Genomic DNA, 19,298 nt, shown 5'->3' on the forward strand with positions numbered 1-19,298 from the left:
TAGTCCTGGGAGCAATAACTCTGCAAGGCTGTAACTTGCATTGGCTGCTGTGTTTGTTCTTCCCAGGGAGAGAAGAGTTTAACAAAGCAATGGACGATCGTGTATGTATTGCTCAATAGGATAACTTGTGCTTTCAGTTTACAGGCTTGAAAACAAAGTGGATATGATACCATCAAACTGCTTCATTCCAAGCCCTGCTGCTCCTTAAAATGTCAGAGCTGTAACCTTCAGACACTACTCTGGGTTTTGAACCTTTGCATTCCTGGGGATGCTGCTAGACCCAACTGTGCTTTAGGGCAATGGGTGAGCTGTTATCTTGGTCACTCGTGGGAGAAACCCACGAGAAGAGGAATGATGACTATGTGGTGTTTTGCATGCTGCTGAATGCTCTTTGTGTTTGTGCTTGTTGTGGTTTAACCCTGGCAGGCAGCTCACCACCATGCAGATGCTCAGTCAGTGTCCCCAGGTGGGATAGGGGAGAGAATCAGAAAGGTAAAAGTGCAAGAACTCATGGGTTGAGACACAAACAGCTTTACTAGGTAAAGCAAAAGCCACGTGCACAAGCAAAACAAACCAAGGAACACGTTGGCTGCTTCCCATCGGCAGACAGGTGCTCAGCCTCTCCCAGGAAATCGGGGCTCATCACGCTGACGGCTCTCTGGGAAGACAAACGCCGTCACTCCCCACGTCCCCCTGCCTCCATCCTCACCCCAGCTGTTCCTGCTGAGCACGGCCCCAGATGGGACGGGATGTCCCTTTGGTCAGTGTGGGTCGCTGTCCTGGCCGTGTCCCCTCCTGGCTCCGGGTGCACCCCAGCCTCCCCGCGGGCATCCCAGCTGAGTGTGCTGTGCGTGTACCTGGTCTGACCTCAGAGGGAGGGCCTGGAAATCCAGAATGCTTCTGCAGCAGATAGTTTGGAGTTGCTTTTGGATGTACTCTGAGCCTCTGTCCACAAGCACATACTCTGCCCCCAGCCCAGCCCTGGAACAAACTAACCAGACCCAGGCTGTGCATTTCTGGGGATGAAAGACTGGCTCCTGGAATGCAGGTGAGAGGATGAGGCATGGAAGCTCCTTTGTGACCGTAAGCCTTCTGTTCCCACAACTATTTACACGCATGCATACTTGCACAGTGATTATTTCACTGCCAGGTATTTCATGAGAATTCTAATCCCGGGAGAAGTAACACACAAAATGGGAGGAATGACAGAAAGAGTCTCAGAGCAGGCAGAGGTCTCTGTAAACCACGGACTGGGATTAGTCACTCTCCTCTCCTTTTCCATGTGCATGTCTTGGGAGTTGCACTTTTCCCCCCTGAGGCTAGCTGCATTGTCCCCAGGGGTGACATTTGCATTGCTGTTGAATCCTTTTCCTGCTCCTGCTGCTGTGCTGTGTGCTGGATGTGGTTACAGCGCTGTTATGTCAGCCACAGCAGGTAGCGAGGGGCAGTCTCTGGATGCTAGTGCCGAGGTGCCAGGTGGTTTGACTGCCTTCGGAGGAGCGTACCCAGCTCTTGCACGTCACCGGCTGTACGTACTAAAAAAACATCCAGAATCTGATCCTCAAAACTCTAAGACTGGTTTGAGAAAAACAGGATTGAATAAACTTCAGGCTCTTCAGATTTGTAGTCTATTTTTGAATCTTAAATATACTCAGGCTCATGTTTGCAAGTACTTCACGCTTGAAGTCCTGGGGGTGGCCTTTTTTAATTAAATGGCGATACATTCCTAGCCACTCAGTTCCAGGTGCAGGATCTTTGAGATAAATGTTGCAAATTTCAGAATAAACCAGAACAGTTGGAAAGGAAAAACAATGAAAACTCTTGACACCTGTGACCTGGCACTGAAGTACCACAAGGGACATTTTGCTCGCTCATACTGTTTCACCCACTTGTCTCAGTGAGTTGCCAGGTTGCTCCTGAGATTAAGCAAATCTTCCTCCTCCTGCAGGACAAGTGATCATCTTCAGCATGAATCAACAAGAGCAAGCTAGGCTACAGTAGGAGCATTATTTCTTATGCCTTGAGGAAAATCCAAAGGGTCAGAAAAATGTAATGGTCCCCATAAAACATGCCGTGTCCTGCCCCACTGCGCTTCCTGTGCAGGCGTCCCAGCTGCTGGCTGCCATCTTTCTAGGTTGATTGCAAAAGGAGCTGTCAGGATATTCTGGGAAGTGGGTTTTCTCTCGCAGGAGACAAGCCCAGCTGATGTAAATGTGAAACCAGCATTAGAGGGTGACTGGATTTATCTTCATCGAGGCTTGAAGGCATCCGGGGTGGGGGATGTAGTTGAGGTGTTACCCACAAGTACGCTCAGATGAGGAAAGAGGAACCGTGCTGTGATGTGAGCTGGCCCTTCCTCTGCCTTTACAGTCTGTTCTCAGCCTCTTCTCCTCCCCACCTCACTTATTTTCTGCTGTCAGCAGCTGGCTTTGCATGGGCTTTTAATGCCTGGAGATACCCAGAATACTCTGCACGCCTTGCTGCAGTGATTTGTGCTTTAGTAATTCCAGAAGCAGAAGTCTCCCAGCGGAGAGCTTTGAGACGCTTCCTGGAAAGCACAGAGCATGCAGCATGCCTCGTTAGGCTGTGTTAATTAACCAGCAAGGTTCTCATCTGCTAAGGTGATGTGTGTTATTGCAAAAGCTCTAAAACAGATGATTTTGTGTAGCCCCGGGGCCTGTGTTAATATTACTGGAGATTTAACTCTCTGTTCCCCAGCAGAACCTACATGAGACAGAAAAAGTCTCCCCTTACTTAGTTGCTGATGCCTGGGATAAATTTTGTGTAGGAAGGAAGAGGCAACAGCTGGTGCAGTGGGGCTTCTGTCTGAGTCAGGGAGAAGGAACCCTCCTGGACAGGTAGATTTCCTAGGGTCCAGCCATGCTGGGTACTTTTTCTTCTCTGAAAGCTTATTTTCTTGAAATGTTCTTGTTTAAGTCTTCTCCCAAAGTAGGAAGGGCAAGATACAAACCAAAAATTGCTGTTTGTTGCAGAAGATGGAGACCAGAATAAGTTTATGGAGAGCAGGACTTCAAGTTAAGCATACGCTTAACACTACGGGCTGGGGCAGGCTTTCATCCCAGCAAGCACTGCGTGCTTAAAATAAAGCTCAAAATTAGTGCTAATGCAATAAAGCAATTGGTACTTTCATCTTTTGATCGTTCGTTTCCTATAATCATTTAGGGAGGAAGGCAGCAGTAGTGGCTTTTCAAGCTTGTGAAGAATTGCAAGGGTTAAAACGTGGTATTGCAACAAAACGTTATTGTGGTGACTGAGATTTCCTTGGACAAGGACCATATGTGACACAAGAGCACAGATTACTAAGCTAGTTTTAAAAAAGTTTAGGCAATACGTATTTTATTGCACACGATTGTCACATGAGTTAAATGATTTCAGGGGTGCCTGCTTTGTAATATCTGAAAAGGACTGATTTTCCCAAAAGGCAGAATGCCTGTCCCAGATGTATTGGGGCCTTTCTGACGACGTTAAACCAGATAATAGAAACTTGAAAAAAGGCAAGTTAAACTATTTTCAAAAGCGACTTTTGCTAAGGGTGGGAACAGAAAGGGGCCCTTCCTTCCTGACCCCAGAAGGTGATACCCTGCACCTGGGAATTCTGCCTGCATTTGTTGGGTGTGGTGTGTTTTTGTTGTTGTTGTCATTGCTTTTTGTTACAGCCAGTCAAAAAGTTCATTTAATTTCTGAATATCTGGTGATTTAATAACAGAGCAGGATTTGCTCTTGTGCTTTGGGTCTTTGTGCCTCACTTCCAGGGCCGAAGTGTCCCATTTGTTAAGGCTGTTAGTCAAAAGTAAAAGCCTTTTCTTACACTGAGGATTGACAAAGTTTGCAAGTGAAACCGAAAACAATGTTTTTCCTTCTATGAAAGTATTGAGCCTCTCAGTTAGTTTTATTTGAGTGTGTGTTCTTTTGTTTCAAATGTTTCTTTCAGATGTTAAGTTGGGAGAAACAAATGAGAACAATTGAGTCAAAATATTTTCACAATATTGAGATGTTTAGCTGGGAAAGTCCAAGTTAACTTCACTGCAGCAACTCATAATTGGAACAGTATGATCTGATTTGTTTCGTTTTTCTCTGATGTTATCAGATACAACAGAAAACATTAGGCAAGTACAGGAGAACCCAAAGCACCTCCAGCATAATGCGTGTTTGTGTCCTGCACCAGCGCTGTGACTTCAAAAGGTTGATTCCTGCTGCTGGCCGCAGAGAAAGTTCATTCTTGGTAAAATGCACAGAGTTCACATTTTTGTCTTGCAGATTCCAGTGATTATATTTTTTTCCCCCTTTTCCTTGGCAGGAGATTTGACTATGATAAATGTGCAAAATTTGGAAGGAGAGCCAAGCTCTCCTTCTCTTCTTCTCTTTCTGCCTGAAAGTTGTGAATTTATTCACCTGGCCATGGTGTGCCTCTGTTTGGCACACTTCTGTGCGATGCACTTGAACTCCAAGACACCCAGGCTTTGTGCCATCGTTACCTGCAATTGTAAGGAAATAAATTAATATAGTAGTTTAATGTCTAATCCAAACTGTGCTGAGCTCTGCCCAGTATGAAAATCCAGCCCTTCTGTAAACATAAAAGCAACTTGAAAATATTTCTTTGGGAATCACCTGGCCTGGTCTAGTCTGAAAAGGAAACTCGATGGACTCTCTTAATGTTTGGTGAACCTGATGTCTGGGTTTAGGTCTTCCAAATGGTTACAGGTGGGCCTGGTGCAGAAGTAGACAGGTCCTACCATAGTCCAGAGCAGTAAGAAGACAGACTCTGCATGTTTGTTGCTATCTGATGTTTGTATCAGGTGTTGGAACTTTGCAGTGACCCAGTTCATGAACTTGCAAAGAAAAAAGCAAGAACTTTACCGAATACAGAAGTTATTTCCATTTGTGATTGCGTGCACTGTTATTTCTTCTTGTGTTCTTGCTGTGCTGATACCCCTGTGAAGTCATTACAGGGTACAGACAGAAGCAGGAAAATCCTGCAGGTGGTATTTCTCTTCTGTAAGTGAGATTTTCTAGGGAGAAAAATTGAAGTAATTTGAATTTGGCTTGTTGCAGTCTTGTATTATTTACTCTAAAAAATACACGTAAGAGTGTAACTGTGGTAGTCAAAACACCTGAGGTTTCTAGGTCTCACACAGAGTGTAACCAGTGAAGTTCATCAGACTTTGTTGGCCTTCAATTGAATCTCCTAACAGGCATTGAAAGTCCCTCTGTGGAAGTAAGCTATAAAAGCTAGGTGGAATTGTAGTAACCACCAGTGTCTTACTGCAAAGGCGTTGGGTCATACAGCAACAGGTTGTGGGACCGGTGTTAGAGAAGAGAGTATGAGATGAATAAACGTTGGCGATGGAGCCTCCCGTTATGGATGAGGATTCCTCAGGACTGAGTTCCTCACATGGCAAACGTTCAGCGTTAGTTTTTGCCTGATTCAAAGCGTACATAGAGGTGAAATTGTGTTAAAAATAAAGTGCAAAGATAGTGAGTGCAAAACTACGGACAGGTAAGTGAAAGAGAAATGAAGGAGAGGCTAAAGTGGAAACTTCACTGCCGCTATTGGTATTCACACAAGAATCCTCAAGCACAATAATTGCTGGTTTGGCACCTGCATTTAATACAATAAAAGGCCATGCAGTGAGACTTGGAAAAAAGCGGGCAGTTTTCACAACTGAGCCCTACAGAAGGAAAGTCCCTGAATTTCCAGGAAACTGAGAATATTAATTAAATGCATTCTGTACAGCTGGAGTAAAAGAAAATGGCCTATCATTCTGCTCTGCTCTCGGTGAGGGATTACTCAAAAATAAGTAGCATAGATGATTAGATGGCAGTCAGTGCTGGGTTTTAAATGAAAATGTATGGCTTGAGCATTTCTTCTTAGATGCATTTTTTGAGTGCTGCTCGTATGTTGCTTACATGACTTATGCTGATGAAATTTCTAAGCATCTGCTCTATTTTAAATCTCCATTTCTATCAGGGTTAAATAAAAGGTTTATAGACAGAGAGGGATACCAGAAAATTCAGGGCTGCAAATAGTTTTTCTGTTTCATCGCAGCATGCCATAAATCTGCCTGGGACACAGCTGTTTAGCTGACTGCTCTCAACAAAAATCAGAGCAGAACATCAAAGAAGTTTGCCTGAGAATGCTGCCGCTGTCATACCCGTGTTTGGCTAAGCCTGCTGCTGCATTGCTTCGTCTTGGAAACGGTGGCTTCAGATCCTAACACATGTACAGTACAGGATCTGGGGAGACAAAAGAGGCTATCTCTGAATTTGAATCTGAGCTTGTTCCTGGATTTCAGCGCGTGAGCCGCAGCAGTGGGCCGTATTGTTTCCCTTACCCAAGTGTTGGCAGCGGCCTGTGAGACTAATGGAAAATCTCCTGTGCCTGAGGGGTTCTGAAATGATTCAGAAATTCTCATTTGCCAAGGGTGGATTTGCTTCCTTGCCGCGCATGCGGTGTCTCCAGTGCGTTCCCAGCTCATTCCCTTGTGAGAAGCCCTTTTCTTGCCGTGCCCCGGACAGAGCGGCCGTTGTTCTCAGCTGCTGGCTGGCCCTGGAGCTGTCGTTGGCTCTTGGGCTATGTGAGCTCCGAGCTGCCAGCCGTGCCGGAGGTGCGCGGCTGCCCAAACCGTACGCCTGGCGTGGCTTTGTCTCTTTTGAACCCCTTCCCCCCTGCAGGATGGCAAGAAGCTGGCCTGTTCCACGCACTCAGCGTTCACAGTAATTCATGAAAGCAACTGAGCACAAGAGAGGCTTGCAGGGCTATGTGGCCTTTTCACATCCTACAGTTTCTGTGCTATAAAATCTGGTGAGGGCCTTGCCTGCGGGAAGCCATGCCTGAAACATCGAGCTGGAAGCATTGCATTTTCCCCGAGAACTGTTATGAACGCGTTTTTTTTCCTTTTTTCTTCTCTTTCCTTAGTCCAATCTATCACGAGATGTACAGTGCTGACAGTCACAGCAGCCGTGCTGTTTTCATCATCCTTTCCTGAACAGCAACACCTATAATGCTGTCCTGGGGCATGTAATTGCTGGTAACCTCAGTTCCTCTGCTCTGTTTCCAGACAACCTTTCTGACTTTCTTACCTGCCTTTGGGGATGCTTTTCCTGGTACCAGCTGGCACCAGAAGACCGGAGGAGTTGCAGTTGGGGCAGGCTGTCAGGCAAGGTGCTCTCTTCCCTCTGGGCTGTTACTTGAGTCCTGGCTGCGGTGAGTGTTAGGGAGCGCACCGTCGAGGCTGAGCTGCGAGATTTGGTGCCTGCGCTCGCAGATCTCCTCCTTGCCCTGCCAGCCCTCTCTGAGCCGAGAGGAGCGGAGCTGCCCGGCAGGTGGCAGCTTCACCCAGCGGATAGCACCCGGCGGCACCGCCAGGGCAACGGCGTAAGCACCAGCTGCACGAGCGGGGTTCTTCTGGTGTTACCTAAATTCCAGCTTTTGCTTCTGCTCCACTGCCCCTTTCGATGCTGTTGATGACGGTTTCAGACAAGGGCCGCTGCCAGAAAGTGGCAGACACAGCTCCTGCTGGAGCCAGGGGAGTGGTGCTGGACTCAAGCTCAGTGCTGCGGTTTGCATTCAGAGGAGAATTGCTCGGAGCATCACAGGGATTGTTTCCCTTCAGCAAACAAGAAACGTTTGGTAGATACCTCTGGATCTAAAGACTAGCGTACATTTGGGTATCTCTCTGAAAGTGGAAATCTTTCCACTGAGTTGCAGAGGCAGCAGATGACATCTGTGTCTTACTAAGTCCTGAAAGAGAGCTGCAACCACAGCGTTCTTCCCAAAGTGATTGTTATTTCTTTTAATCAGAAAAAGGCAGCTTTGTTTCAGGACATGAAGCCCTTATCTCACTAACTGTATGACGGCAGAGAAAATTGTCGCTCACACTTTCTGACATAGCCCTTTTTAATGCCAACATTTTGCTTTTTTAATTTTGTACTGTCATAATAACACTAAAAATGAAAGGGTATATACGTGGAGAACAGCGAGTGTAGTATTAAGTGTTGCAAGGAGAATATGGGGGGGGGGAGACAGAGAGAGTATGAGCCTTTGGATCTTATAATTACACTCCTTTTTGAGCCTTCCATTGTGATTTGCCTGTTTAGTGACACACAGCTATGTCCTGGACACAGATCCAGATTCCTGGAGCATGTAATTAATAACTCTCAGCTCCCTCAGCTGCCAGATAAATGTGCCTTCTCCTAGGAGTGTTTCAGTCTTCAGAATTTCTCTAGTTCGAGGTGTGATGTTTTTAAACCAGTCTTTAATCTTGTTGCTACTTGGGAAATGAAATATCAGTGAAACGACGGTAGACTTGAGAAAAAGTCATGCCAGGATCCTTTTCTCAGAGTGATTGGGAGCCCTGTGTTTCCAGTGAAGATGAGGAAACCCCACAGAGGCAGTTCTAGGGTAGCCTGCCTATAGCAGAGGCTTTGAGCTCTTGGTTACAGAGAACCCAGGGTCAGTTCCTGCGGGCAATTCTGCACGAGGACACAGAAAGAATCCCAACAATCAATCCTAGAGTTTCTTCTCACTTTCTAATAGACGCTGGTTGTTGCTCCCGTGGCACTGACCAGAAATCCCAATTTCGTCTGTTTCTGCAGACCACAGTCAACATTCATAATTGTCCTTCCAGTGCAGCACTTTCAGCTCTACACATGTCTTTTATGGGGACAGTCATGCTTCCACTTACCAAGCTTTTATTTCTGCATTTTAGTCTGGTTGTTGGTTGTTTGTTTTGGTTGTTTTTTGTTTTCCCGTTCTCTCTAATCAGTTGTCAGATTGGCAGAAGTTCTCCTTGCAGGCCCCACGGTGCAACTCTGCAAACTGAAAGTCAGGTTTTCTGAGTGTGGCCTGGCCAAGAACCAGAGCTGATAAGGTAAAGGGGTGGGTTTTAGTTCCTTTTTCTTTATCTAGATATAAAATCAGTTTGAACATCTTGTGCCCCCTCTTAAACAGGAGGGCCAAATGAAGATGCAACAGGTCCCCTTTTCTGAACTGGGTTCAAAGCTTTCTTTTTTTGTGTTTCCACTATCCCAGGGTCCCATTGGCGGCTCTGGAGGTAGGTCACACTGCTCCATCCCTGCTGTTGATGATGAAAAGGGACAGATAAATGCTACTTTCAGTTAAAGTCATTAAACTGAGCAGGGTTTGAATGGCCTTATACAAAATCAGTGACCAGCAGTGAAGAGGAGGAATTTTTCCAGTGGGGCAAAGGACTAAAGCAAAAGTGTCACGGTGAAAGTATTAAAGGTCTAATTAAGTACTGACAGAAGCTCCCAAGGGAAATAGAAAAGCAAGAATCCAAATAAGATGGGAGGAAAACTGTATTCAAAAGTGTGATCTGGAAGTGAGCCAAAGAGACAATCCTGCGGGACGTTATTGATAGGGAATTGCCCCAACCCTTTCCTAATTATTTTTCCCTAGACTTCCTACTGGGTTCCTTTCTCTCAGACTGGGCAGGGAATTAATGAAGAGATGAGGTGAGGTCTGCAGGTGGTGGTCCTGGAGGTGGCACAGAAAACTGTCCAGCCTCCCATGCTGCTCACGTCCCAGGCAAACATACTGAGATTTCAGAAGCAGCTGCGCCTCGGAGGGGGTTTCCCAAATGTTTGAAGGAGACCACGGAAAAGTAAATGCTGAATGAAGCAGTAGGAACTTTTCTGTAGGTTCACAGCCTGCTTCAGTCCCGTTGTTCTCTGTAGCTCTCTACCCACTCCTCTGCAGCTGTACGTTGCAGGTTTCGGGGTGAGGATGCTGCCAAAGCTGCTGAGTCCTGTTTCTCTGTGAAACTCTGGGGCCACATGGGTGCTCAGAGCTCTCGGTGTGAGTGGTTTCCAGAGGGGACCAGGTGATTCGACTTTCCTTGTGACACAACTTGGTCTCGAGTCTTTGCCTTGGTAACAGTGCCTGGGTTCATGTTCACAGTGAACCAGCCTGCTGGTGCGGTTCCTGGCAGATCTGATCTGCTGAGATAAGAATGTCTCGCACCCATTCAAAGCCCTTAACCTGAAGAAATGCTGGTGACTTAGGTTTTGGCAAGCCTGGGCCAAAATCTGAATGTGAAAGGAAGCTTCGAAGTCCCTGGCTTGCTCTGCTGAGTTCAGGCCCATGTTTTGGCTGAATGTGGCTTTTTTAGCCATTAATAATTCTGTTTGGGAAGGGTTCCTTCCACGGTGTGAGCTGAGCACATCTGTGAGCAATGAGCAAGGTGCCTTTCTAGGACTTGCTTTCGTTTGCATCCAGTCAAATGAGAGACTCTCAGAAAGTGGGTTTCATCTGAAATTCACATCAACACTTACACGGATTTTGAATGAAAACAACTTTTACAAATGGTGAATATAGGTCATAAGAAGTATCACTGTTTTCGTGTTCGTCTGTGGACCTTTAGTTTTGCTTCTGCGGGGTGAAAGAGAGGCTATTTAAAAATGTGCTGGTGAGAGCTCCTTAACAAAATGTTTTTTCTTCGACAGACTCAATAAAGAGGGACCAAAGTCTTTACTGCAGCATGTTACTGGCTTTTGTGCTGGACCACTGCCTAAGACTGCACTGAGACTCCAGTGGGAACATGGGACAAGCTGCATTGCTTTCGTAACTGCTGAAAGCCCCAGCTTTCTTGCTGCCTCACCTTGCCAGCTTCCAGAGCTAGTCATGCCATCTATGTGAGTAACATTCAGTGGCGTTCTTGACTGTATTTTCTCTTCGTGAATCATTTGAGATTTTCTTGTGATTTCTGCTAATCTTCAGGTTTATTTTGGGGGTGGTTCTGTGTGTAATTTCTCAACAGATAGATGGGACAGGTGGTTTTCCACCGTGTTGGTGCGCGCCAACCCTGGAAGCCAGCGAGTCACCAAGGTGGTGTAGCTGTAGGTGGGGGAGTTACAAGGATGCCCTGCTCCGTTCCTCCTTTAACACCACCTGCCTTATCAGCCACTGCGACATGCGAAAGGGGAAAGGCTGTGCAACTGCTGCCAACCCTAGCTCACCTGAGATCATCCGTCAGCACCGCAGGCAGAGGCAAGCTTGCAAGATGCATGGGCGTACACAAACTCCTCCAGCACCTAACTGCAGAGAGCAGCTGCAGGGACGGGCATTTCAGTGCACATCAGCTGCACCGTGGTGGTCCCAGCAAGCACAGAAGCCTGTGCTTTTAGCATTGCCTCTCTTCTTGGTCATGTTGCTGTCTTGGATAAGGTTGGTTCACATCGTGCCTGCAGCCACAGTACGGACACGGTGTGTGTTACGTGCTGTTGTTCCCCCTGCCTGACTCAGCGCTGGAAACTTCTGAACTAAACGTGACTGCTGCTCGTTCACAGACCAACCCCTGAGCGTTTTAGGAGAACGGGTAGGCTGCGAGCAGCTGGTGCTGAACGTGGCGTGTGTGAGCAGCAGGAAGGGAGAGGCAGGGACAGCAGGGCTGTAACAGTCTGTGTGTACCTGCTGCAAACAGCTCGAATATCAGCTTGAAGGAGTCTGTTAGACAAGCGTCAGCGGTCAGGAAAACTTTGGAGAGGAAACAGATCACATCTTGGAGCTCAGGAGCAGACCAGATGATCTCTAAAGGGTATAAAGTACAAAGAAATCCTAAAAAGGTCTGTTCTAGGACTTCATGTGTGTCAGTAAATGGAAGTGCTTGTTCATGGGGAACTCACCTCTGCCTCCAAGTGCAGAGTGGTCTCAGTTGGCTCACTTTTTTTATATATATACTTTCTTTCTACCCTAGAACTCAGAACTTTATTGAGGCCACTGGGAAAGGGGTTCCCTTAGGTGCCTGCACGCAGTTCTGAAGGCTTTCATCCTCTCCTTTGTGCCTGATGTTAGGCCTGAGCAGCACGGGGCATTTCCTAGTGAAAAAAAACTGTGTGCAGTAACCAGGGAGTGGATGTGGAATGTCCCAGGTTCAGATCCTCAGCATCTGAGAGGTCATGAGGGTGACGGTGATTTACACTGCCCAAGAACTTAATCGCTAGTGCTGAACATGTATGAAGGCTGCCTCATTTGTTCCTTATCAAAACTGAGGTATGAATCAGAACTTGCTTCTGAGGGCGAAGTGGGAGGTGTGAGGCTCACATAAAAAAATAAAAATATTACCGAACCCTGCTTAACCTGGATGTGTATTGTGCTATAGTTGTTTTAATGTGTGTAGTATTATAAAAAAGGTGACGTTGTCCTAAGGAAGCACATAATGACTGAGTGGTCTTGTGCATAAAGTTATCCCAAAATCTGTGCCCTGTTCCCAGTCCTGTTGCAGACTTCTTATGTGACCCTGAGCAAAGCACTGAACCTCCTCTTAGCTGCTTCAGTTTCCCCCTTCAAGAAGACCGTCAATTTTTCCTTTCTCCTCTCTGCCTTGCTTAGAAAGTATATTTGTGGAGATAGCAGCTGTCTACTGTCTCTTGACTTTGCAGCAAGCTGTTTTCATTGGGGTCTCGGCATTACTAGAGCTGTATAGGTAGAGAAGGAAATCCTGAAATGAGACGTAGCACGGTGAGGTGTGTGTTCCTCTTCCTTCAGCTCCGTTCCTGGCCCAGCCTTGCAGTGTACCTGCCTTTAGAGGGGCAGAACTCCAAGGTAAAACATGTATATGGCTATTGATGAAAGGTTTCTGCAAAATGAGTGTGTCTCTGTGTTTCTCCAAGTCTGTAACCTCCAAAGCTGATGGAACAGGCTGTGCCAGCAGGAGATGCCATCTTCTCTATCTGCATCAGACACTTCCTGAGTGTGTGTGGAATTGGAAACTTGTCTTCGTTCCTTTTAGACCTTTCCACAGTGGGGCATATAGTAAATTCTGGCATTATCCTGAGCGTCTTTATGAGATTTATTACAGCAGTCATCAAGTCTCTCTTGTCCCCGCCTTGTAAACCTATCTGATCGGGTTGTTTATCATCTCCCTCCTGCTGTGACTCATGATGTCCTGGTAACTTTCGCACCAGCTTCTGCTGAAAATGGGAAACCTTCTTTTATTTTTCTTTTTTGACTTATTTTTTTTCTTGTCGACTGAAGTAACGTTTTGCTTCAAACGTGCTTTAGCAGGGTGTGAGGATTTGCCAGTGTTCTCTGGTAAATGTACAGCAGGTACAGCATGAAAAGTCGCTCACCTGGGGACAGCCTGAGACGTTGATATCCCCTGGAGGGATTCTTTGGGTGTGTTTGTGCAAGAGCGAGGCGTTTATTTTGTGGTTGTCAGGCCGGGGCAATTGGGAAGGGTGAAAGTTCCTGGTTAGGAAGGATTTTCTTCTGTGGTGTAAATGCTTTGTGGAAACCAAACCAAACCAGAAACTCCAAAAGTCCTTGGTGTAATCACAGGGGAGAGTTTTGGAGTAAAGTGAAAATTTGTCCCCGTTCTTCCTCTTTCTTGGGCAGGGCCAGCTCAAAAGGTTGCAGAGCCATCAGTGAGTGAGTGACACACAAGTGACACGCTATGCAGCTGGCTGCCTGTGTCCTCTGCCCTTGTTCACCACAGCTCTGGCATCTCTCATACTTCTCAAGGCAGTCAGCTCCTTGCAGTCAGCTCCTTGCTGTTGGTGCAGCCACAGCATCGCTCCGCATCCAGCAGAGACTTGGGCTGCGGGGAAGGGCTTCAGCTGCGAGGTTAAACATCCCACTCTTCTGAAGCCTAATCAAACTACCAGAATCAGGGTGCTCATTGTACTAGTCCTGCTCTGCGGTCCCCTAAAATGTCCCAAGTGTCTCCACAAAGTGTCTCTGGAGGCGCCCGTGCTTTTGGTTCTGCCCAGGGAGCTCAACAGAGGTAGGGATGCTCCTACGCTGAAGGACAAGACTTACGTAAGTTTGCTGGAACAAATCCCGGCCTCGTGCTCTGTGGGCTTTGATCCTGGATTATTTTGCTGTGTGTTCACATATAGTGTCATGCAACAAAATAAAGATGTGGGACAGAATTTGTAGGCTGAAAAGTCTGTTCTGGCTCAGACAGATGCCAGTTGTTACTGCCTCAAATGAGGCTCAACTTCTCATTTCCTCTGTTCCCTCTCTTGGCTGAGTAGGGAAGAAGTATGAGAAAGAACCTTTTCTAAACGTGGTTGTATTTTAAGCTCATTCAGACCTCTGAGGTAGAGATCCTCTTATTAATTTAGCTATTGTATCCTCAAAGACCAATGTTTGTATTTGCAGACCACAAAGCTTTCTGAAATGTCAGACTGCTGCTTATTCATACTTCTTGCATTGTATGGTAGGATTAAAGTGCTAATATTGACACTTTCTTTTTTTAATTAAAAAAAAAAAGGTATCTGTCACCAGCAGTAATCCAGTTTTGGAAGAAAATAACCTATGATCTCAACTCCTGTCCTGGGAATAAGACAATAATAAGGAGATGAGGGGAGGAAGTGCCCAATTCATAATCTCTAAGGTAAAGCTCGGGTTCAGACTGTCAAACACAACATACCCTTCTGATTTTATATCGTTTGTATACTGAAAATTGTTGCAGGGCCGTGTTGCAGCCAGCCCTGCAGACAGAGTAGGTGCCGTGCTTGGTTTTATTCCCACTGCCCAGGAGCACTGGGCACTGTGGCCATGGCGCTGCTTTTCCAGACGGCGCTGCCTGGCGGGGTGCACGCTCCCCGAGCCCTAACGAAGGGAAGACCGGTGCTGGGCACCACTCTTCACCTCACGTCATCTTGCCTGGAACCGGGGACAAGGCGCACACAGTCTGTGTCGTCCTTGCTTTGTGCTCCTCCCATCCTTGCTGAGTTCGGTTGCAGGGATCCGCTGGGATCTGCTTGCAGCTCCGGTTCTACGCTGTGTGCAGTGCGTGGGTGCTCTAACGTAGAGCTTTGCAGCTTTTGTCAGTTATCCTTGGAGCAGCTGTGTGTGGCGGTCAGACAAAATTTGCCTTTGAATCTTTTGGTCTGTGGACTCGAAGTGTGGCCACCAGGAACATGACAATTGCATCCCGACTTAGCGCAGAGATGCTCGGTGCCGAACCAAGGTTTCACTGCCTCTTAGCCGTAGCCTGACGTAGAGCTTGTTGCTTTGGTCTCGTGGTGAACTGGTCAAGGAATGACTGGGAGGCAGCTGGATTTGCATCTTGAGACAGGCCGCAGCTCATTTTCTGAGCGTTTCTTAAAGGAGCAGCTGTCCACAAGCAGCCTTCCTGCTGTCGGTGCTGTTTGATCATCTAGTAGTAGCTGAGCTCGCGCCGTGGTTATAGACTTGAATCATGATTTGCGAACAGTTGGCCGAGGAAGAGGCAAAGACGATACTTGCTGAGCAATCTTTTTCATCTTTTGCTCTACTTGTGTTTCTTCCTTTGGACTTTGTTAGTAAAATGGTGCTTAACCAAATTGTTTCTCTGTGAAAGACATAAAATGAGAAGAGGGCCATATTTGATAGAGTTTGTCTTTTCCTGGTATGGTGTTGGCTCACCATACACACACGCTCCTTTATATCTTACCTTGTATACCTGTAAAGTTGTTTTGGAGAGTGTGATTCTTTGTTAATACATTGAAAGTTTTTTGAGTAACTGTGGGTAAAATATGGAAAAGGATGGTTATCTGCCACCAAAATAGTGCTGCTTGCTTTATCTGTGGAAAACATGCCCCTTTTTGCAACTTCCTCATTTTAGATATTTATTACTTTGCCTGCCTGCTTTCATATTTTTAAAGTATTGATATAAACTCAGAAAGAGTTTAATCCTGAGTAAGTCAATGTTACCCCCAGCTTTTCTAAATATGACTAAAGTACAGTTAAATGTGAGCTGATGGGTCTATAAGTTAGTACGAGACTGTATATTTACTTTGATGTCGTGCAGTCTGCCTTCACATATACACACAGCCTGCTGCGTACAAGTCTCAGACTGTGCTTGTGCTGCTCTGGAGAACACAGATGTACGCAGGGTGTGTTCTCACACTTAAAAATAGAGATCTTGTTCCTGGTAGAGACCTGCTGAAGGCCTTGGTTCACCATGCTGCTTCCCAGTAGCTCTGTGAAGTCATAAATAGACATTTCCAGCAGAAAACTGCAGCAGAGCACCGTTCTGGATGCTCTCACGTTGTCTCTTGCACTGACTTGAGCCAAAGTCCTGTAGCTTCTCCCAGTGCTTCCTGATATTGCCTTGTGCCATAAGCCTTAAATGAATCTGAATATGTGATTGAGCCCTGGTTTTTGCAGAACATCGTTTGTCAGGAAGACATTTCCCCTTGTTAGAAACATTTACCTGTAATTCTACAAGTTTAAGAGACTGTTGCTTTTATTTTTATTTTTATTTTTATTTTTTAATGAAGTTCTGTTATTTCATTATTTTAAGGAGAAATATGATACTGTGTTTGTATCAGAGAGACGAGAGTCCACAAATTCTTCCTACCTTGGTGTAAGTGAAATGCCACCGAAGCCGGTTTCAATATTCTTCCTCAATTCATCTGGCTACACTGGGCTGTGATTTACGCTCACCTGTCCATCTGTGCAGTGTTAGCTAACAGGCTGCCTGCTATTACTAAGCACTTTAACAGCAGAGAGGATATTACAATGTGTGGCTGGTAGTGAGCATTAATGCAGATATGCAAAGCGTGGCAGAACAATGCCCTCGCGCCTGGGAACGCAGAGGGCAGCAATGGGGAGCTATGTACGCCTCATTTCTTTTCACTCTGCTTGTTTTGGAGGTTGGGTCTTTGTGGTTTAGGGGTAAAACTTTGAACCAAAGGGAATATAATAATTAAGTTTTCATCTTTGTTTCATCAGTCTGCTTTTTTGGGTTTGGTTTTGTTTGGTTTTGCTTTCTTTCATTAAATTCAATGCCAATGTTGTGTTGCAGAATGGTTCGCAGTATGGACCCGCTCCTGAGGGGTGTTTGGCACCCTTTTGACAGACTCCTGGCCAAAAGGACTGCCGACCCTGGGCAAATTTATAGGAAGAGAAATTTGAGAGAGCAAACTTCAGGGCCGCAGCAATTCAGTGGTTAAAAACAGCTGGGAGATAGGATCGTTAGAATCCTAAACCCACTGCGCAGCCCCCAACAAATATTTTTCTGAGAACAAAGCTCCCGAGTCACTGTTGCTTGTGAATAGTCACTGCGATGGTCTGAATTTTAGAGGAAACAATGGTAAGAGGTTTAAGAGGTTGTGCACATGGAGTGGTGTGAATAGGTCAGGTATAATGATCCTGTTATGATTGACGTTAAGAACTTCCTCGAGCTCCTATGCCAAGTCTCTCAGCCTCCCTTTAGCTCCACAAGCTGCTTTGGAAGGGCCAGCTCTTCCCTGGTAGGAAGCGTCGTATTTTGATAAAAACAAAACAGAAAAAGAAGGGGTTTCTTTTTTAAATGAAGGACGTCCTCGTTTAATGAGGCTTGAAGTGTTTACAGGTGTTTCCTCATAAGTTCAAATTTAGTGGCCCCAGGGAGTTGAGATTCTCATAAGGCAGGGGCAAACACACAAGTTTTGTATTTTAGAAGTGTTGAGCATTTAAAGGGCCATGCAGACCTGGCGTACGTAAAGGTTTGGGCTCGCTGAGGTGTCTGGAGCCTGTAGTTATGCCATCTGAAGCAGAGAGTGCAGTCCGATGTGAGACGAGGCCGTTCTTGGTGCCACAGACGGTCACGATCCTGTTAAAAGCCCCTTGTGCTTTTTCTGCTGTGCAGCCCTTTGACCTGTTTTTTTAAAAATCTCCAGCAAAAACCCCATGAGAGGCAGGTTCCAGGCTTGATTGTTTAAATAAATTTTGGTGATACCAAGTGCCGTTTTATGCATAATATCTTCCAGAGCGCCCTGGTCTTGGAGGAACTGTTCAGCGTCATGAAGAACAACACAGAGCAAGGGAAAATATAGAAGTGGTTGTGGTTGGAGGATGTGATGACATCACAGACTTCAGCGGGAACACGGGGCTTTTAAAAAGCTGAAAGAAACATCCTGACAGTCAGTTATCACATCCCCCGTAAAGGAGTCAAACACACGTTAGCCATTAGAAAGCCCAACTGTCTTCATCAAAGAGAAAAAAGACTCCGTCCTGCCACAGAATATGCACTGGCAAAAATGTAAGTGAGCTCTGATTGCCTTTGTTTTTCCTAACTGCGGTAAAAGATGAAGATTGTAGTGGATAAGTGAGCATTAGCATAGCACGGGAGACAGTACTCTTGAAGAGCTGCATGTCTCAAGAGAGGCAAATGAGAAGGCATGATGCTAATTTTCCAGCAGGGATATTAAGACAGGGCAGCATTGCTGCTTTGTTGGCATTCGTCATTATGAATCAAGTGGAAGACTATGATTCATAAAAACAATAACAGGATGCAGGTATTATATCAAAGGTTATAGTGGTTACATACCAGAGAATTTTCCTTTTTAAAAGTGAAACCTGTGAGAAATCTTATTTCTGTGTCTTTTTTGATATGTACTTTTTTTTTTTTTCAACTAATAATAAAGCTAAAGAGCGATGCAGTTGAAGGCAATACAGTTATGAGTTTACAGGAAATCAGTTTTCTTGTTTTCAAGATCATTTTACTCCTCTTGGCCCACCTTTGCTCAACTAGTTTACCGATCCTGATACAGGTAGGTGTTTGCCCTGTTTGTGCAACTCTCGCTCTCACTGCATGGATCTGTAGATGTGCCTTTCTGCAGCCCGGCTGCCGTCCTTTGTACTTCACCATGCTGTTCAGTTAGCCTGGAATAATATAATATATCTGAATGGAAGAAGCTTATTTCTTAAACGTTTGCCATTGACTTACCTAAGATGGAACTAACATTAATATTCTTCTCCTTTATATAATAGCCTGTAATTACACAGAGATGGGTTTGCTACGCGTGTCGTTCTGAGCTTATTAACTATAAAGCCCGTTTTCTCTGCTATGTACTTCTGTTACTGTTTTCAGTTGAAAACTGGAAGCTCAAATGTATGTTTGTGAAATGACATTGTACAGTCTAACATCCTGAATTAAGCTCTGACTGCTTATTCAATCGTGTTTCAATTTGTCTGACGAGTATTAAGCAGCAAGCAGGAGCGCTATGGCAACACACCTTGTTTCCTATTATCTCGGGCTGTTTTCAGAGTCGGTAGGTATACGATGTGGAACATACTGCAAGATGATTAGATTCAGATGTTATCTTCTATCTGAGAGGTGTATAAGTCTTTATTTTTTTTTCTTTACTGCAATGACAAAGCAATACTAACAAAGTGATGTCTTAGGTAGAACCAAATTGGTAACTGATACGATATTTTTCCTTGCATTGTTTCTTTGATACATGCAGTGCTTTCAAAGGTAAGCAGAAATTACAAGCCTGCATCAGAGGAGATAAAATCCCCGTATTTTGAAGTCAGCCATCTCCCCTGTGAGAGTTTCCAG

General features: G+C 45.6%; 1 protein-coding gene and 1 long non-coding RNA gene across 3 annotated transcripts in view; one reads left to right on the plus strand and one right to left on the minus strand.

Moving 5' to 3' along the window:
• The window catches only part of POU2AF1 (POU class 2 homeobox associating factor 1), a 71,993-nt gene that overhangs the window by 37,580 nt on the left and 15,115 nt on the right, over positions 1–19,298 (plus strand). The window contains exons 3-6 of the mRNA XM_040534371.1: positions 7,080–7,225; positions 8,817–8,891; positions 10,486–10,674; positions 17,725–17,996. Coding sequence (XP_040390305.1) covers positions 17,981–17,996 — 16 coding nt within the window. The 5' untranslated portion in view covers positions 7,080–7,225; positions 8,817–8,891; positions 10,486–10,674; positions 17,725–17,980. The remainder of the gene's footprint in view (positions 1–7,079; positions 7,226–8,816; positions 8,892–10,485; positions 10,675–17,724; positions 17,997–19,298) is intronic.
• LOC121058595 lies at positions 4,302–7,404 on the minus strand. Of its 2 annotated transcripts, none has more exons than XR_005814259.1 (3): positions 7,102–7,404; positions 6,174–6,273; positions 4,302–4,496 (listed from the first exon to the last, which is right to left on the minus strand). It is a non-coding gene; the product is annotated as an uncharacterized LOC121058595 (long non-coding RNA). The 2 variants fall into 2 exon arrangements; XR_005814258.1 differs by having other exon boundaries at positions 6,174–6,255; positions 7,102–7,403.

Source organism: Cygnus olor, chromosome 22 (assembly GCF_009769625.2).
Source record: "Cygnus olor isolate bCygOlo1 chromosome 22, bCygOlo1.pri.v2, whole genome shotgun sequence".
NCBI lineage: Eukaryota > Metazoa > Chordata > Aves > Anseriformes > Anatidae > Cygnus > Cygnus olor.